This window comes from Schistocerca americana, chromosome 4 (genome assembly GCF_021461395.2).
Source record: "Schistocerca americana isolate TAMUIC-IGC-003095 chromosome 4, iqSchAmer2.1, whole genome shotgun sequence".
Classification (NCBI taxonomy): Eukaryota; Metazoa; Arthropoda; class Insecta; order Orthoptera; family Acrididae; genus Schistocerca; species Schistocerca americana.
Window position 1 is genome coordinate 820,064,257 of NC_060122.1, and position 16,632 is coordinate 820,080,888.

At 36.1% G+C, this 16,632-nt stretch overlaps 1 protein-coding gene across 2 annotated transcripts in view; it reads right to left on the reverse strand.

Annotated features, from left to right (window-relative positions):
* Nucleotides 1-16,632, reverse strand: part of LOC124613951 (muscle M-line assembly protein unc-89) — a 722,488-nt gene that overhangs the window by 667,136 nt on the left and 38,720 nt on the right. For both annotated transcript variants that reach the window (XM_047142722.1, XM_047142721.1), the window contains exon 2: nucleotides 11,515-11,772. In XM_047142722.1, coding sequence (XP_046998678.1) covers nucleotides 11,515-11,682 — 168 coding nt within the window. In that variant the 5' untranslated portion in view covers nucleotides 11,683-11,772. The remainder of the gene's footprint in view (nucleotides 1-11,514; nucleotides 11,773-16,632) is intronic.

Sequence of the window (16,632 nt, forward strand, 5' to 3'; positions counted from 1 at the left end):
CCCCAAGACACCAATTTCTCAGAACTACGCAGGTGAGAACTAGCACTACAACATGTCCTTGGTTCTTGCCAGCCACCTGGCCTTTATTTACATTAATTTCTTTCATCTCAGCATTTCTTCACTGTAACTACTCTTGGTTTTCTATATTATCTTTCCCATTGATTTGCACCGGCCTCATCCCACACACAGTGCACTTCACTTTTATTAACTCATGCATGGGGTTTAAGCAGTAACCTCTGTCTTCCTACAACTCTAAAAATATCGAAAGTTATCCCAATGTATAAAAAAGGGGACAAACATGATCTCAAAAATTACCGACCAGTTTCAATAGTTCCCATTTTCTCAAAAATATTTGAATCTCTTATTTATAACCAACTAAGCTACTACTTTGAGTTGCATAATTTACTCTTTAATAGTCAATTTGGCTTCCGCAAGGGAAGAAATACCACCACTGCTGTTCTTTCAATTGTGAATGAAGTAATAACAGCCTTCGAGAATAAAAATAAAGCCTCACTTCTTTTATGTGATTTAAGTAAGGCATTTGACTGCATTTCCCATGATATCTTACTTGCTAAACTCAAATTCTATGGTGTACAAGACTCTGCATTGGCAGTAATTGAATCATACCTAAACAATAGGAAGCAGTTTGCCTCTGTCAGAAGCAGAGACTCACAATTGCTAGAAGTTAAGACAGGAGTCCCACAAGGTTCTGTTCTTGGGCCCTTCTTTTTTATAATTGCTGTCAATGATTTACCCCTTTGTATTCCCAATACTGTTATTTGTTGTGCTGATGACACAACTTTGCTTGCTCAGCACGAGAACATATCAGTTCTGCAAGACATGATGCAAGATGGCCTGGAAGCAGCACTAAATTGGTTCTCATCAAATACACTGCTTTGCAATCCTGATAAAAACCAACAGATTATACTAGGATTGTCATAAGAGGTAGAGGTGAAAGCAGTTAAAATTCTAGGAATTCATGTAGACTCTAAGTTAATGTGGGAAACACACATCAACCATACCTGTGCAAAATTGTCTTGAGTTACGTATTGCAAAAAACAATATAGCAGATTTTGAAATGAGGGAAAACATACACCACCATAATACCAGAGGCAAAAGAAAATTAGACATATCGAGGCACAGGCTGACAACAACAGGGAATTCTCATCTAATCAATAGTCTAAAAATATTTAATAAACTTCCATTTTCTTCTCGGTCAGCTCACATAAGTAGCTTCAGGAGCAAGCTACTAAATTGGTTACTAATCAATCCTTTTTACAATATAACAGAAATCAATCCACATTAATTTTTAAGAATTTCATTATGTGGTGTCACTGAATGTATTTATCTTATGTTATGGTGTATGTTATCATCTATGGACACTATTTGCAATGCTCATTTAGCTTTAAGGTACTATTCAAGGAAAATGTTATATGATATCCATGTAAATTGCCTATTCCACCTCAGGTGGTCAATGGCGAATAAAGAATCTGAATCTCAACCCTGTCTTCCACTTTTCAGCTCTCAGGTTTTCAAATCTCATCTGATGCAGTCTCCAACAATCAGTCTTTCCTTCTCATCCCGTACACCAAGTCACCCCTGTCCCATGGTTCCGGATGACTTTCCCAAAATCTACCCCTTTTCCTAGACCTCTCCAGTCCTTTTTGTTCACCCTTATTCCTTTCCCTTCAACTCTTCTGCCTGAGGAAGGAGCCAGTAGCTCTGAAAGCTTGCCAGTTAGAACCATCTATTATGTGTGTGTTCTGCCGCCACTTGGTGAGTAGATTTTTTATCTATCCAGTTAAATAATTTTGTCAAAAACTGATTTGTGAATATTATTTATTGAACAGATTGTAACAGTCGACTGCCATGTTACTTTAAAAAAAGTTCTGAGGAACAATCAGCCTTCAGCAATAAAAAATATGTTATGTTGTTACTTGTAAGACAAGGAAAATGAGTACACAGGGAGTGGAAGAATTAAGTAACATGCCTTGCTGTTTATTTTAATGGGGAATTTGTGGAAAACTATCTCTAAGGTAAATAAAACAAATTAAAGGAAGAGTAATATGTAATGTGTCGATTTATTTAGAATTGTTTCAAGTGCAACAATACTACAAATCACACAATATTCTCATTACAGTCATGCCTCTATAGCACAGTCAACATACACATAAAAACTAGGTGGTTTCCATTTAATCAACAATGCAGTATATAACTTTATAAGACATATCAACAAACAAAAAGTCAAAAACTTAACAGACTGATTTGAGCAGAAACTGGAAGAATTATTCTATGTTTAAAGATTAGGAATTAATAAAATTTAAAGGTTCAGTAAAATGTGTTAGTATAGAAACCCCACACATATGTACTTGATTTGCTAATTAAAATCACAGCATTTTGCATACAGGAATTCAAACAAACACATTTAAAATCATGGCAGTTATCATATTTGAAAATTACAGGGAAAGTTAGTGGTAAATTGCATAAAATAGACTGTAAATACATCATACAAAATATTGTTCTGTTAATTTACCAAATACATATAAACATTCACCATGATATATATTTTCACACACCATGCTACAAAATAACAGAGGTATTAACATTTATGTAAGTTTCATTATGTTTGAGTATGAATATACTAAAACTACAGGAAATTAAAGTGGGAATACCATCCATAGGTCCATACAATTTGTATTATTATACAGGTGAATAAACACATCAATCAATCAAATGATTTGACACAAGTATTTCACAGAGTGCAGTTAAGGATAAAATAAATGTAACAGTGAAACCACTAAGTTTTGGAGATGATACTGCAATGGTTATTCTTGTGTGGTTATTTATTCACACCAACTTTCAATTTTAGTTTGTGCATTGCTTACAGTAGTAATAAAGCTATCTCCAACTTTAACAAACACATTTCTGATGCAGTATGTGTGGTTAAGGTATTAATAACATGACATATTGTATAAACAAATGTATTTTTAAGTTACGGATATAATGATGAGGTATATGGCTGTTTGGGTGTAAACATTTGAGTAAGGTAACAAAAATGAAAAAAAATCACCCTTACACTTTCTTTGCAATGGTCAAACTGTGTTTCAAATTAGTTCTGCAAGAGAATTGAACATTTGAGAACCTGTCAAGATTATGAGAGTGACTGAGAACTACAATAAGTTTCATTCTGGCGAAATATTTGTTTCACCTTTTGAGAGAATATTTGCAGTATATCATGAGTTTAGTCACACAGAAAGCTCACAAAAGATCTTCAGATAATGCTTTTCCTACATAAAGTACACAATAAACCAAAGATGTACCTTAGAACCAAAATCTTTGGGTATAATCAATACACGACAATTAATTAATATTCAAAGTGAAATGTATCTTTGCAAACACTAGATTTGTTTTAATTTTTGTTCATCATTTGTGCAAATTATTATTAAAAATATGGCAGTTTATAGTCAGTTGAAAAGTTTGGACATGAACATTAATGTTGTTTACCTTTGTTGTTGTATTATTGTTCTGTTAATTGCATGACTTCACTGAACGGTTAAGCAGTTAAGTAACTAGACTAAAGTAGATTATACTTTAATTCTGCTAGCTGATACTCATATAAATAAGGCTTGTGGTTTGATAATATGATGAACATCTTTCACCATTATCTCAGAAAACTGACTAGGACAGAATCCACCATAATGACCTAAATAACTTAAAATAACTTTTAACAGAGTGAAGTATGATTGTCTTTGTGACCGATAGCCAAGACAACATTTGTATTTGGAAAGAAAATTTCTGCATCAGAAGATTATGCGACATACTATGTGTGACTACAGCACAGTTCATTACTATTTAGAATATTCTAATGTGATTTTCATAATGGTGGAAAAATATGTCTCCTTTTAATACCTAGCAATGGTTAGTACATTAAAAAAATTATAAAGGTTATTTGAGGTTACAGATTTGGAGGAATGATGTTAAATTTATATTCTGTGTCTGAAATGTAAAAGAAATTTTCACTTACTAACAAAAAAACATAAGCACCTGAAATACAGGTGACTGGGTTAAATTAAAAGGCAGTTGAACTTATGTCTTGGAATTCTGCAATAGTTCCTTCATCAAAGAAATCAGAAACACTGCGTATAAGAAGAATGGATGAAATATATAAATATTGGACCATAGGGGTTCAAAGAGTAAGAAAATATTTGTAATATAGGTGCCTTTTTATGTTTACACGTTAACTGTGCATACAGTCAGTTATTATTTTGAAAATGGGTGTGAATCATACTCCATAATGTTATCTATTTCTCACCCATTATTCTTTTGTGATGAATGAGTCAATTAAAGCTTCTAATAACTACAAATTCAAAATCTTTTAATGTGTGTGTCAGCAGTATCTCAGTAGTTCTTATTTCGCAGACAAGTAGGTGGATATGTCTTACCTGCTGCAAAATATTTTATTAGTTATATTTTGCTTCAACTTAATCCAAGTTACTACCTGACATTTTTATGAGACAGTTTATAATCCACTTTAACAATGTAATTATGAAAAAAAGCTTTCCTATTTGCAATTAGTCTAGAGGCTGGGGTATTTAAAAGGCAATGACATTAATAATTTTTCTTGTAGGTATGTAAATTTGTACATTCATGTTTTTATGATACAAATAAGTTACCTTTTCAGTGGTAATGGCAGCTGGTTGCTGGCAGTGAAGGTAAAATAATCCTCCTTCTAATAAAATAACTTAACGTAACACAGAGAACTTCACAGACGTTGCATTGCACTAAATTATCGATAGCGTATAACAGACAATGGAGCATGTAGAGTACCAGGGTATTGCCTCGCAAGTTACTACAGGATGTATAGATTGAGTTACATATCAGCTACAAAAATTAATGTGTGCATCTGCATCTGAGAACAATATTGTATTCCTCACAGTACAGCCCTGGTGATCATTATTATGTCATCTGAAAATTTTAGGCTTCCATTTCTTATATATATTATGAACCAAATGTAGGATGAAGCAAAGGTTCTTATTTGTACTGTTTTGAAAGTATATGTACAGTCCAAGCAGTGCAACCTCTTGCACAGTGCACATAGCCTACTCTACAGCAGCATACCTCATATTATCTTCAGGAAATGCTCCTGATGACTGTTTTTATATACAAAACTTGAAAAAAAAGGCATGATGGACTCATAACCTGAAGGAAAAAAAGAGCTACTGAAGCACCCCATGTCAGATTTGGACAGCAGAAAGAAAATGAAGGATGAACCAGTTTTCATTCTTTATGGTCTGTATAAAAGCATGTAATTATCAGGCAGTGTGCTGGCAACACACAGGTAAGTCAAAGAATGTTAGATAGTGTTGTGACGTTGGGAAGTCAAAGATTGTGAAGTATACTTGGTGTGTGCATACGCATGCATTGTTATGCATGTGAGTGAGTGATGATAACTTCAAGGAAACAGGATATTATGTACTGTAATATAATTCTAAATTGTTTATTGTTATTTAATTTAAAAAAATCTGTACCCATAATGTCATAAAAAAACATAAAATTGACTTGTCTTGTATGTTTTGACCTTCCACAAAAAATAATGAAAGAGGACCAATAAAGTACAATACAATAATTTCAGTGCATGAAATGTGAGATACATAGAATTCTGTGCAATCTTTGGTAGAGTATTTATATAAATGCAAAGGGCAATTTCCTCAGTAATAACACTGTTGACAACATTTTCATTTCTTACCACATTTGCTCAAAATTTAACTGTAGACCCCATTAGTATCACAGCATAGAACATGCATTTTATTTGGCAGTACCATTTCCCCCTCCCCCCATATCACTATTTTTTTTGGATGAAGGCATGGTGGCTAATGGAACTTACTTTTTCATATTTACTGACATTTCATCTACAGTTTATTTGCTGGAATTTTCCAAATGTATATCTTTCAAAACCAAGATTCTTAAAACATAGTGCTGTGAACAGGGTAAATTGTGCAACTGTGCATTTACTAAAAAAGAAATATTTGTGTTACTTGATGTGGATCTGCAGGTTTGCAAATAATCATGACTTACATGACATACTTGTGCTGTATCTTTAATTTCCTTTATGGCCTGAACCTATCAGAATTAAATGCTCACATCTTGCCCACTACACTCAAATCAGTAGTGGAACTGATTACAGCTTCCTTGCCGAAGATGATTATCAGTCTTTCCTGTCACCCACCTCCTCCTCCCTTCTCCATCCCCGACCCCTCGCAATAAACATGCACTCTAACGCAGAGTAAGGTAACACCATGTGTAACACACCAAACTCAGTTCTCATATCCTTGGTTGGCCTTTCTGATCTTTACTTTCTGTGGTGTACTTAAATGACTTATCACTAATTGTTAAATAGATCAGGGCTGCTTTCTAGCCTCAAGTCTTCTTCAGCTGAGGTATAGCTTTATCTATACTGACTTTGAAATTTATGAAAACTTTACTCACTTTGTCCTTCTACTTTAACATCTCTCAGTATATATTATTCTGTATACCAACTGGACTTTCATATGACCTGAATGAAATAAGAATTTGAAGTGAAACCTTTTCTTTCTTCAATTTTTTCCATTCCTTCTAAGATTAACTACTCAAGTTTTTGTTTGAATTGGATTTTATCTGATTATAATAATGCAGTGAATACTTCGAAGAGATGAGTGGGTTTGATTTTTTTCGTAAGTATTTTTGTGCATAAGAATAAAGAAGAAAGTAATGGAAGGCTTTAGACAGTGTGAGGTGGATCACTAACAATTTATAAATTTTTGTTGTTCTTTAAAATGGTTTAAAGCATCTGCCAAAAATAGTTTCCTTACAGTTGCTTTATATACATGTATCTCAGTTGAGGATCCAGACCCATCGATGACAGACATTACATCTGAGTGCCATATAGGGTACTCGGTACTGTGAACAATTTACCTATGAAAGAACAACTTCAAATGTTTCCGCTGCGCCCTGTGACAACAGTAAAGAGCTGCTAGAAGAAATAATAGATGCTTAAGTTCTGAAATCCAGGAATACAGTGCACTAAACATACTGTTGCTTTCATTACTGTCATACAGTGATGCATTAGGCAGTGAATTAAGCAAAAGCTATTCAGCATAGGGCAGTAACCTGTGACTGATGACATGACTGAATTACCTTTTTATCCCAGTGTCTAGAACACTACAGAGAAATAGAGCAGGGACGTAATTAAGATGCAGGCTGTATTACAAAAAGAAAATTAAAATCAATATTACCTTTATTAAAGTAACCTAAGACAAAATGGCAAGACTGGACAGCTGGTTGGTGGTCATAAACCACATAAAATGCTGTGTAGTTACAAAAGAGCTAGTATACGATATGGCTACTTTCCATATGGCCCTGCCTCTGGTTGTGACAGAAATAGGATGTGCTGGAAGGGTACATCATGCAGATGTTGCACCTGGGGCATCCACAGCTTTGTGATCCATATGGCAAGGGCTTCAGAACTGGTGTAATATAAGGTTGGACTAAGATATTTGGTGGATTGGGTGGAAAGTGGAATAACCAATACCCGTCTACCTGAATCAGTGGTCACGAACCAGCAAGGGGCAGAATAGACCATCGAATGGTAGATAACGCTGCTGAGTACAACATGCTCGATTTCAGTGACTGCTTCACAGCTCTTGCCGTCTTGATCCTTCTGTCCATCATATTTCCCTTCAATACTTAGATGGGAATTGTCCTTGCAATACATTTGTCAGTCTTGTAATCCCCCTAATCTCTGATAGCCGTACTCCACATGTACCTAAAATCGCACCCATGATCATAACTTCACTCATCCTGCATTCACACTCTCCTATCTGCAGTTTGCTTCCTTCTGTCATTTATCTCTCCTCACAATCCACTCCCACAGTCACTCTGCTTGCCAGCAGCCAGAATGAGATCACAAGTGTCACATTGCTATCCTGTGTACCTGCTGATTCCTGCTCCATCCATCATTCACCCTTATCCATTCCCCACCTTCTTCCTTCCCTTGGACACTGCTTGCAACTCATCACCACATCCCAGTCGAGCTGTGGTGTCTGGGCAGAGAGAGTGAGTGTGTGTGTGTTTGTTTGTTTGCTTGTGTGTGTGTGTGTGTGTGTGTGTGTGTGTGTGTGCGCACACATACACTAAAGAACAACTCATTCAAAAGCAAGAAACATTCTGAGTCTTAATTATATATCTGTCAATGACTGAATGCCTCAGTTATGTATTGAGTTGTTACTTTTACCCCTCCATTATTTGTATTCCATGAAGAACTGTCTTCAAATGATATGTCTGAAATGGGTGGTTTGCAATCAGTGTGTAGTTTCAGCTCTGTTTTATGGCAGTGAGACATAAATTACAACAGAAGAACCATTCAGGAACTGGGGATTGCTCAGTGGGCAATGGACAGGTGGATGTTGAAATCCGGCAGGAGAGACGGAAAAATAAACAAATGGAGTGGGAAACAAACTCAGATGAAATATATAATTATGACTAATGAAAAAGATATGGATATGAGTTGGACATGTAATCAGGCAAATAGATGATAGATTGATCAGAGAACTTATTTATTGATTCCAAGTGATGGAAGGGTGGCAGGTGACATCAGAAAAAACATCCGATAAGTGCAATTAGGACTTGCACACTGTGGGTTCCTAGCAAACTTAATTCTGTGTATTGAGTGTTCATCCATCCTTTCATGCTATTGACATCGACACTGGCAAGGTATATGTTGAAAGAATTCCAAGACTTTTGATATGAATTTCAAGATAATTCTCAGACTTTTTTTCCCTCAAGTTGTACTGTGAAACCTTGATTCTTGCCGCATTTCATGATTCTAATTCAATAGGAAGTACTCTATAGGTTTTGATGAGGGAGTTTGTAAGTATCAAGATGTGTGACATAAATGGCCGTATCCTTTGACTGCATCCACTTATAATTTCGTACACTGCTAAGGGACTGTAGACTTTAGTTGGGCCTAGGTGGCATAAATTTGAACTTGAAATGTCTATCTGTTCATGAGAAAAAGGAAGTCTTAAGACACTGACAGACATATGGATAACAAATAAAAAAAAAAAATTGTTACGAATTAACTTTCTTGTACTGTAAATCCTTGCTTCTTGCCAAGGTTCATGGTTAAAGGTCAACACAAGGCACACTATAGGTTTTCATGAGTGAATTTGTGAGTGTCAAAATATGTGACATAAATGGCTATATCTTTTGATTGCATTGGCATAGAAGCTTAAATTTCAACTTGATACATGTACCTTTTCCTGAGGAAGAAGGATCTAAAAATTGAGACAGGCAGACAGACAACAAAGTGATCCTATACAGGTTCCATTTTTACTGACTGAGGTACAGAACCCAAAAAATGGATCTGTAACAAAGACAGTGGCAAAGAAATGAGTTGTTTTCAGAGCTGACTAGATCTGGCCTTTGTCCTACAAAAAAATTGCTAATTATAGCTGATAATGTGACTTGGATGAAGACTTGATGATAAAGATTCCTATGATTCACTGTGTAAAGAATAAGGTGGATGGAAGAGTGGGGTTGTGTGGCAGAAAATTAAAAGACTGAGCAAGCAGAATATAGTTTGACAAAACAAATTTAGAATTTTGTCATGTAACGTGAAAGACAATGAACATGAATTTTACTTGCAGAGAAGAGAAACTGAGTCTATAAGGACCTGGGGGTCTTGGTGTCAGGTGGTCCCAACTGTTAAATTGTTTTACAGCACTGAGATGAAGCTGGTAATGACAAGATGAACATTCCAAATGAATTCAATACAGACTTGATTTTAAGGAATTTCAATTTTTAAGTTCTTTGATTGTGAAAAACATAAATTATGAGTTCTGTATGTTAATTATTTGTCTGACATCCTTTCATAGTGAATTCATATTTTTGTTGTGAGCTCTGTCTGAGATGGAGTAAGTACAAAATAATCTCCTACAGGACTCAAAAATAATTTCATGTCGACTTTGCGTCCTCATCCCATTTCTGAAATGGAGTATGTACTCTTGGAGGAAAGGCATCAAGCTAACATAAAGCAAGAAATTGGAAATCTCTGCCAATTAGAAGAAGTTAAAAATATATCTCATTAGCAATCTTTTCACAAATTATCTGAGTGCATAGTTTTAGTGATTAAAAAGTTCTGTTAGCTACATGGCAAATAGTGTTTGTTATGAAGCTGTATGACAAATAATAATGCACTATAAGTAGGACTCAGTAGTTATAAACGTAAAGCACAGGTTGTCTGAAAAATATCATTGCAGTCAAATGAATATGAAGCTACTGATAGCAATTGAACAATAGTTATACAGTAAAACTAAGGAAACAGCAATTTTTTTCTTTTTTTCTTTTTTTAAAAAAGTAGTGGCTGTCTTACCAATTTAATTGGTTAAATTTAGTGGTATAAGTATGAATAGCAGCAAGCATTATAGTGATAGCTGATTATTAATACATTATGCTGAGTAAACTTCTGTGCTGCCATTGTCTCATGCTAATATATACCTTGACTCATTCCATATCCCTGAAGGTTCTCCTTTTTAATGGGATGTACGGAACATAATGAATTAATGAACGAATGAACAAACATGTTAGTGAATGAGTAAATGGAGACTTGTACCTTTCGTTTCAAGTTAGCTGAGTAACTGAGTGTTACTTCTTATATGAATTTCTTTTCTTTGTATTCTTGTCTATGTATTGATAAGATGTTTATGTTGTATAAGATGTGCTTGCTTTGTATCCAGAATATAATAAATAAGTCAATGTAGCTCTTGTGAAATGAAACCTGCATCTGCATAGCAAAGGCTTTACTAGCAGTAAAGTTATGAAATAATAATTAAGCTTTCAGTCAACAGAGGTTTAGATTTTCTTCGTTACCTGTCGTACCTGAGGCAAGATTTACTTCCTTCTTAGTTGTGGTTCAGATACTCTGAGTAGTTCGGAGCCATTTCTTTTTCTCTGCATCCTGAATTATGTCCCGTAATATGTTAAGTAATTTGATACATAGCAAGTGTCTAATAGATGTCAGAGGCAAAAGCAGAATTTTTCAGATGCTGCACAAATATTTGAAATTAGATCTTTCATTCATGAAGAGACAAATGATAATTATAATAACACTCTGATCTTTTGTTTAAGAGTCAGGAAGCAGAAATGTGTACTCTACACTACACCTTTGCTCAAACGCTGTAGCTGTCATGAATAAATAGTATGTATCAGTGATTCATCTCTATGTCACAGACAGCTAAACAAACAAGCACAAATAGCCAGATTATCATATAGAACTCCATCTGTCATAAGCTACCAAACCTCATTTTCATTACATAACAACATTTGTAATGTACATAGCAACAAAAATTTGAGACATGCATTCTGCATACATCTTTCTCAGTTGCAGTATCTGGTTTGAATCTTCTGATGATATCACAGGATGCTCTTCAACGCGTGCCGAGCTATTGTAGGGTGATATCCCTTTTCAGGGGAGCTTACCTCTTTGAGACCATCTTCCAATTTAATTTCCTCTTCAGTTTTTTCCTCGAAATCTTGTTTTTTCTGCCGTATATCAAGAGCTGGAGCACTATCATGAGTCTCCTTAGAAATAGAAGCAGCCCCTTTTTCTGCTTTTGGTTCTGCACTATCAGTTATCTCGTGGGTCATATGATACGATGTTATTCCAAAGGACGGGCTATGAGAGAGCTTCAGTGTTCTAGTCTCTGTCACTTCATGGACAATGACTCCTTGTCTTTCCTGCAACACAGAGAATGAAGCAATCTTTAATTTTTTTGATGTAGGAAATAATTCAAAGCTATCTTTTCTAAACAACTTTCCAATTGTTAGTACCAAATAAATCACTTTCCAACAGTTTTGTTGTCTTATTATATTAGAGAAACTATAGTATACATAAAAATTTAATATGAGTCAGTCCCACAGCATAAACTTAAATCACTGGAAGATTTTATTTAATTAAATTTTTGCATTAAAATTCAGAATACAATTGGGTTTGTGTAGTATTATTGTCTCATATATTTTGTGTGCTTATAAAATTCATATGTACAACTGCAGAGAACAAATATTTAGAGAAGCTAAATACTGAATATTTCTGAGAATGAAACTGGGTCAGATTTATCAAACTATTGAAAATCAACAAACTACGTTCAGTAGATGATTACATTGTGCAATATGGAGATATACTTCCACTTGGAAATTGTGATGCAATTGCTCTTGTTAACTTAAAACTATATAATGACAATAAATTCATGTAATAATGCATAATATTCATAAAATTCAGTTGAGAAAAAATCGTATATTTCACTAAAGGAAAAATCTGCCACTTCCAGAAACATTTTTGTGAAACTAGAGGCGTGTATATGTGTGTGTGTGTGTGTGTGTGTGGGGGGGGGGGGGGGGGCGCGGTTGAATTATCGGCCTTAATTACTTAATAAAAATATTAAATTATAGGTTGTTAAAGAAATGACAGCTTTGTTACAACAGTGATTCTCATAAAATTATATAAATTACAAATGATATGGGTGAGAATTGTTATATTGGTATCACAAATCTTCAAAATATTAGAGTAAAAATAATATTGTGTTCATCGATGATGTTGGACAAACTAAAAAATATCTTATAAGAATAAATTAATGCAATGTAAATTAAATGTCAGAATTACAAACAAAATTATTTCTTATCATGTTATCTTGTGGTTCATGGTGTGGGTTCCTGTTGTCATGTCCTAGTTCATGAACCACGGGCAACGTATTAGTGGCCAAGTAAGTGGTCCTGACAGTCAGGATACCAGTTACTTTGGAATAAGGCTGGGCATCTCGGACATATTCTGAGTCGTGGTCACCTTTGTGCTCAGACGGCAAAGACTACCAAATCACCTGTTAGTCCCTCAACCGTTAGGGGTAAAACCCAATGGGACCTAAAGCAATTAAGGCTAGCAACTTGCTTCCCTGGTACTTTAAATATGATGCTGGCAACAATCAGAGCAAAATGCCTCGGACCTTTGGAGCTGACGGAGCCCCACCTCCAATTGACAAACCAGGGACTCCTAAGATACGACTCAGCAAACGAATGGTAACGAGATGGGGAGCTATTAATATCAATGGGGCTACTCGGGGAAGAAGGTAGAGTTGGCAGAGGCTGCAAGTAAGATGGGGTTGGACGTTTTAGCTGTTAGTGGCATTCGGGTAAGGGGTGAGAAAGAAGAGGAAGTGGGAGAACACAAGGTTTACCTGTCAGGAGTCAAAGCAGGAATAGCACAATGGGGTGCAGGGCTTTACATCAGAAAAGAAATGGAATCCAGCGTAGTTGCAGTAAGATACGTAAATGAACGACTGATGTGGATAGATTTGACAGTGTCTAACAAGAAAAATTAGGATTGTATCAGTATATTCGCATTGTGAAGGGACAGATCAAGATAAGAGGGATAGTTTTTATGATGCACTCAGTGATATAGTTGTTAGAGTAAAGGACAAGGACAGTGTTCTGCTCATGGGTGATTTTAATGTCAGGATTGGAAATCGAACAGAAGGGTATAAAAAGGTTATGGGTAAATTTGGAGAGGATATGGAGGCCAACAGGAATGGGAAACAACTCTTGGATTTCTGTGCCAGTATGGGCTTAGTAATCACAAACTCCTTTTTTAAACATGAGAACATTCACCGGTATACTTGGGAAGGCAGGGAAACCAGATCTGTCATTGACTATATAACAACAGATCAGGAACTCAGGAAGGCTGTGAGGGACACACGTGTATTCAGGGGATTGTTTGATGACACTGATCACTACTTAATCTGCAGTGAAATTGGTATCGTGAGGCCGAAAGTGCAGCAGGTCAGGTCAATATGTAGGAGGATAAGAATGGAGAAACTTCAGGATAAGGAAATCAGGCACAAGTACATAACAGTGATCTCAGAAGGGTACCAGTTAGTTGAATGTAGGCAATTACAGTCATTGGAAAAGGAATGTACAAGGTACAGGGACACAGTACTAGAAGTGGCTAAAGAATGTCTTGGAACAGTAGTGTGTAAAGGTAGGATGAAACAAACAGTTTGGTGGAATGACACAGTCAAGGCAGCCTGTAAAAGGAAAAAGAGAGCGTATCAAAAATGGCTACATACTAAAACTCAGGTAGACAGAGAAAGGTATGTTGAGGAAAGAAACAAAGCCAAACAGATAATTGCAGCATCCAAGAAGAAATCTTGGGAAGACTTTGGAAACAGGTTGGAGACTTTGGGTCAAGGTGCTGGAAAACCATTCTGTAGTGTAATTAGCAGTCTTCGAAAGGGAGGTAAGAAGGAAATTACAAGTATTATGGACAAGTCAGGAATCCTGTTGATGCCTTGGGCAGATGGAGGGAATATTTTGAAGAGTTGCTCAATGTAGGTGAAAATACGATGAGTAACGTTTCAGATTTCGATGTACAATGGGATAGAAATGATGATGGAAATAGGATCACATTTGAGGAAGTGGAGAAAATGGTCAATATATTGCAGTACAATAAAGCGGCTGGGGTGGATGAAATTAAGTCGGAACTCATCAAATACAGTGGAATGTCAGGTCTTAAATGGCTACACAGGATAACTGAAATGACGTGGGAGTCGGGACAGGTTCCATCAGACTGGACGAAAGCAGTAATCACACCAATCTTTAAACATGGAAACAGAGAAGATTGTAACAACTACAGAGGTATCTCTTTAATCAGCGTTGTGGGTAAAATCTTCTCAGGTATTGTTGAAAGGAAAGTGCGAGTTGAGGACAAATTGGATGAAAATCAGTGTGGGTTTAGGCCTCTTAGAGGTTGTCAGGACCAGATCTTTAGCTTACGGCAAATAATGGAGAAGTGTTAAGAGTGGAACAGGGAATTGTATCTACGCTTTATATATCTAGAAAAGGCATATGATCAGGTTCCTAGAAGGAAGTTATTGTCTGTTCTACGAGATTATGGAATAGGAGGCAAACTTTTGCAAGCAATTAAAGGTCTTTACATAGATAGTCAGGCAGCAGTTAGAGTTGACGGTAAATTGAGTTCATGGTTCAGAGTAGTTTCAGGCGTAAGACAAGGCTGCAACCTTTCTCCACTGTTGTTCATATTATTTATGGATCATATCTTGAAAACAATAAACTGGCTGGGTGAGATTAAGATATGTGAACACAAAATAAGCAGTCTTGCATATGCGGATGACTTAGTTGTGATGGCAGATTCGATTGAAAGTTTGCAAAGTAATATTTCAGAGCTAGATCAGAAATGTAAGGACTATGGTATGAAGATTAGCATCTCCAAAACGAAAGTAATGTCAGTGGGAAAGAGATATAAACGGATTGAGTGCCAAATAGGAGGAACAAAGTTAGAACAGGTGGACGGTTTCAAGTACTTAGGATGCATATTCTCACAGGATGGCAACATAGTGAAAGAACTGGAAGCGAGGTGTAGCAAAGCTAATGGAGTGAGCGCTCAGCTACGATCTACTCTCTTCTGCAAGAAGGAAGTCAGTACCAAGAGTAAGTTATCTGTGCACCGTTCAATCTTTCGACCAACTTTGTTGTATGGGAGCGAAAGCTGGGAGGATTCAGGTTACCTTATCAATAAGGTTGAGGTTATGGATATGAAAGTAGCTAGGATGATTGCAGGTACTAGTAGATGGGAACAATGGCAGGAGAGTGTCCACAATGAGGAAATGAACTCGATAGATGTAGCAGTCAGGGCGAACAGGCTTAAATGGTGGGTTCATGTTACACGCATGGGAGAAGCAAGGTTACCCAAGAGACTGATGGGTTCAGCAATAGAGGATAGGAGGAGTCGGGGTAGACCAAGGAGGAGATACCTGGATTCAGTTAAGAATGATTTTGAAGTAATAGGCTTAACATCGGAAGAGGCATCAATGTTAGCACTGAATAGGGGATCATGGAGGAATTTTATAAGGGGGACTATGCTCCAGACTGAATGCTGAAAGGCATAACCAGTCTTAAATGATGATGATGATGATGATGATGATGATGATGATGATGATGTTATCTTGTGCAACTAATATGTGATGAAATGGTGAAATGCAAGTAAAATTTCAAAAATGAAAATATGAATGTAGCTCAATTGGAATGGTTTGTACCCTAGATGATTTAGAAACAAACTTGTCAGGCTACATGTACCAATCAGTGGTTTGTGTCAGCAGGCAGTGACTTTTGAGCAGTGTAAATAATAACGAATAAAATCATAATCGTAGTGTATTGAAATTATTGGCATTTATTTATTTGTAAAGAATACTAAGATGCAACCAAAATATTTGCAGCAAACTAACGCCTGAGGAATAGAAGGTATTACAGTATGTACTTCATGACATAAATGCTTTATCACTTTGCTTTATGTCCTCACATAAATTAATGTCAGGTGCATAAACGCTGCACAGTGAGACAAGCCAAAAGTGATGTGAAAAATTAAAAAAAAATGTAACTGTGGTCTACATCGGATGTTTATGGTAAGAGGCAAAGCCTTAAAAATCAGCTAGTTAAGTTTTAGTGTGCCATTTAATGAGCCTTACTTCACTAAAAGTGCCTGGGGCCTTGACACTCGCTTGGCAGTCTAGTTGCCGACATTACAACACTTTG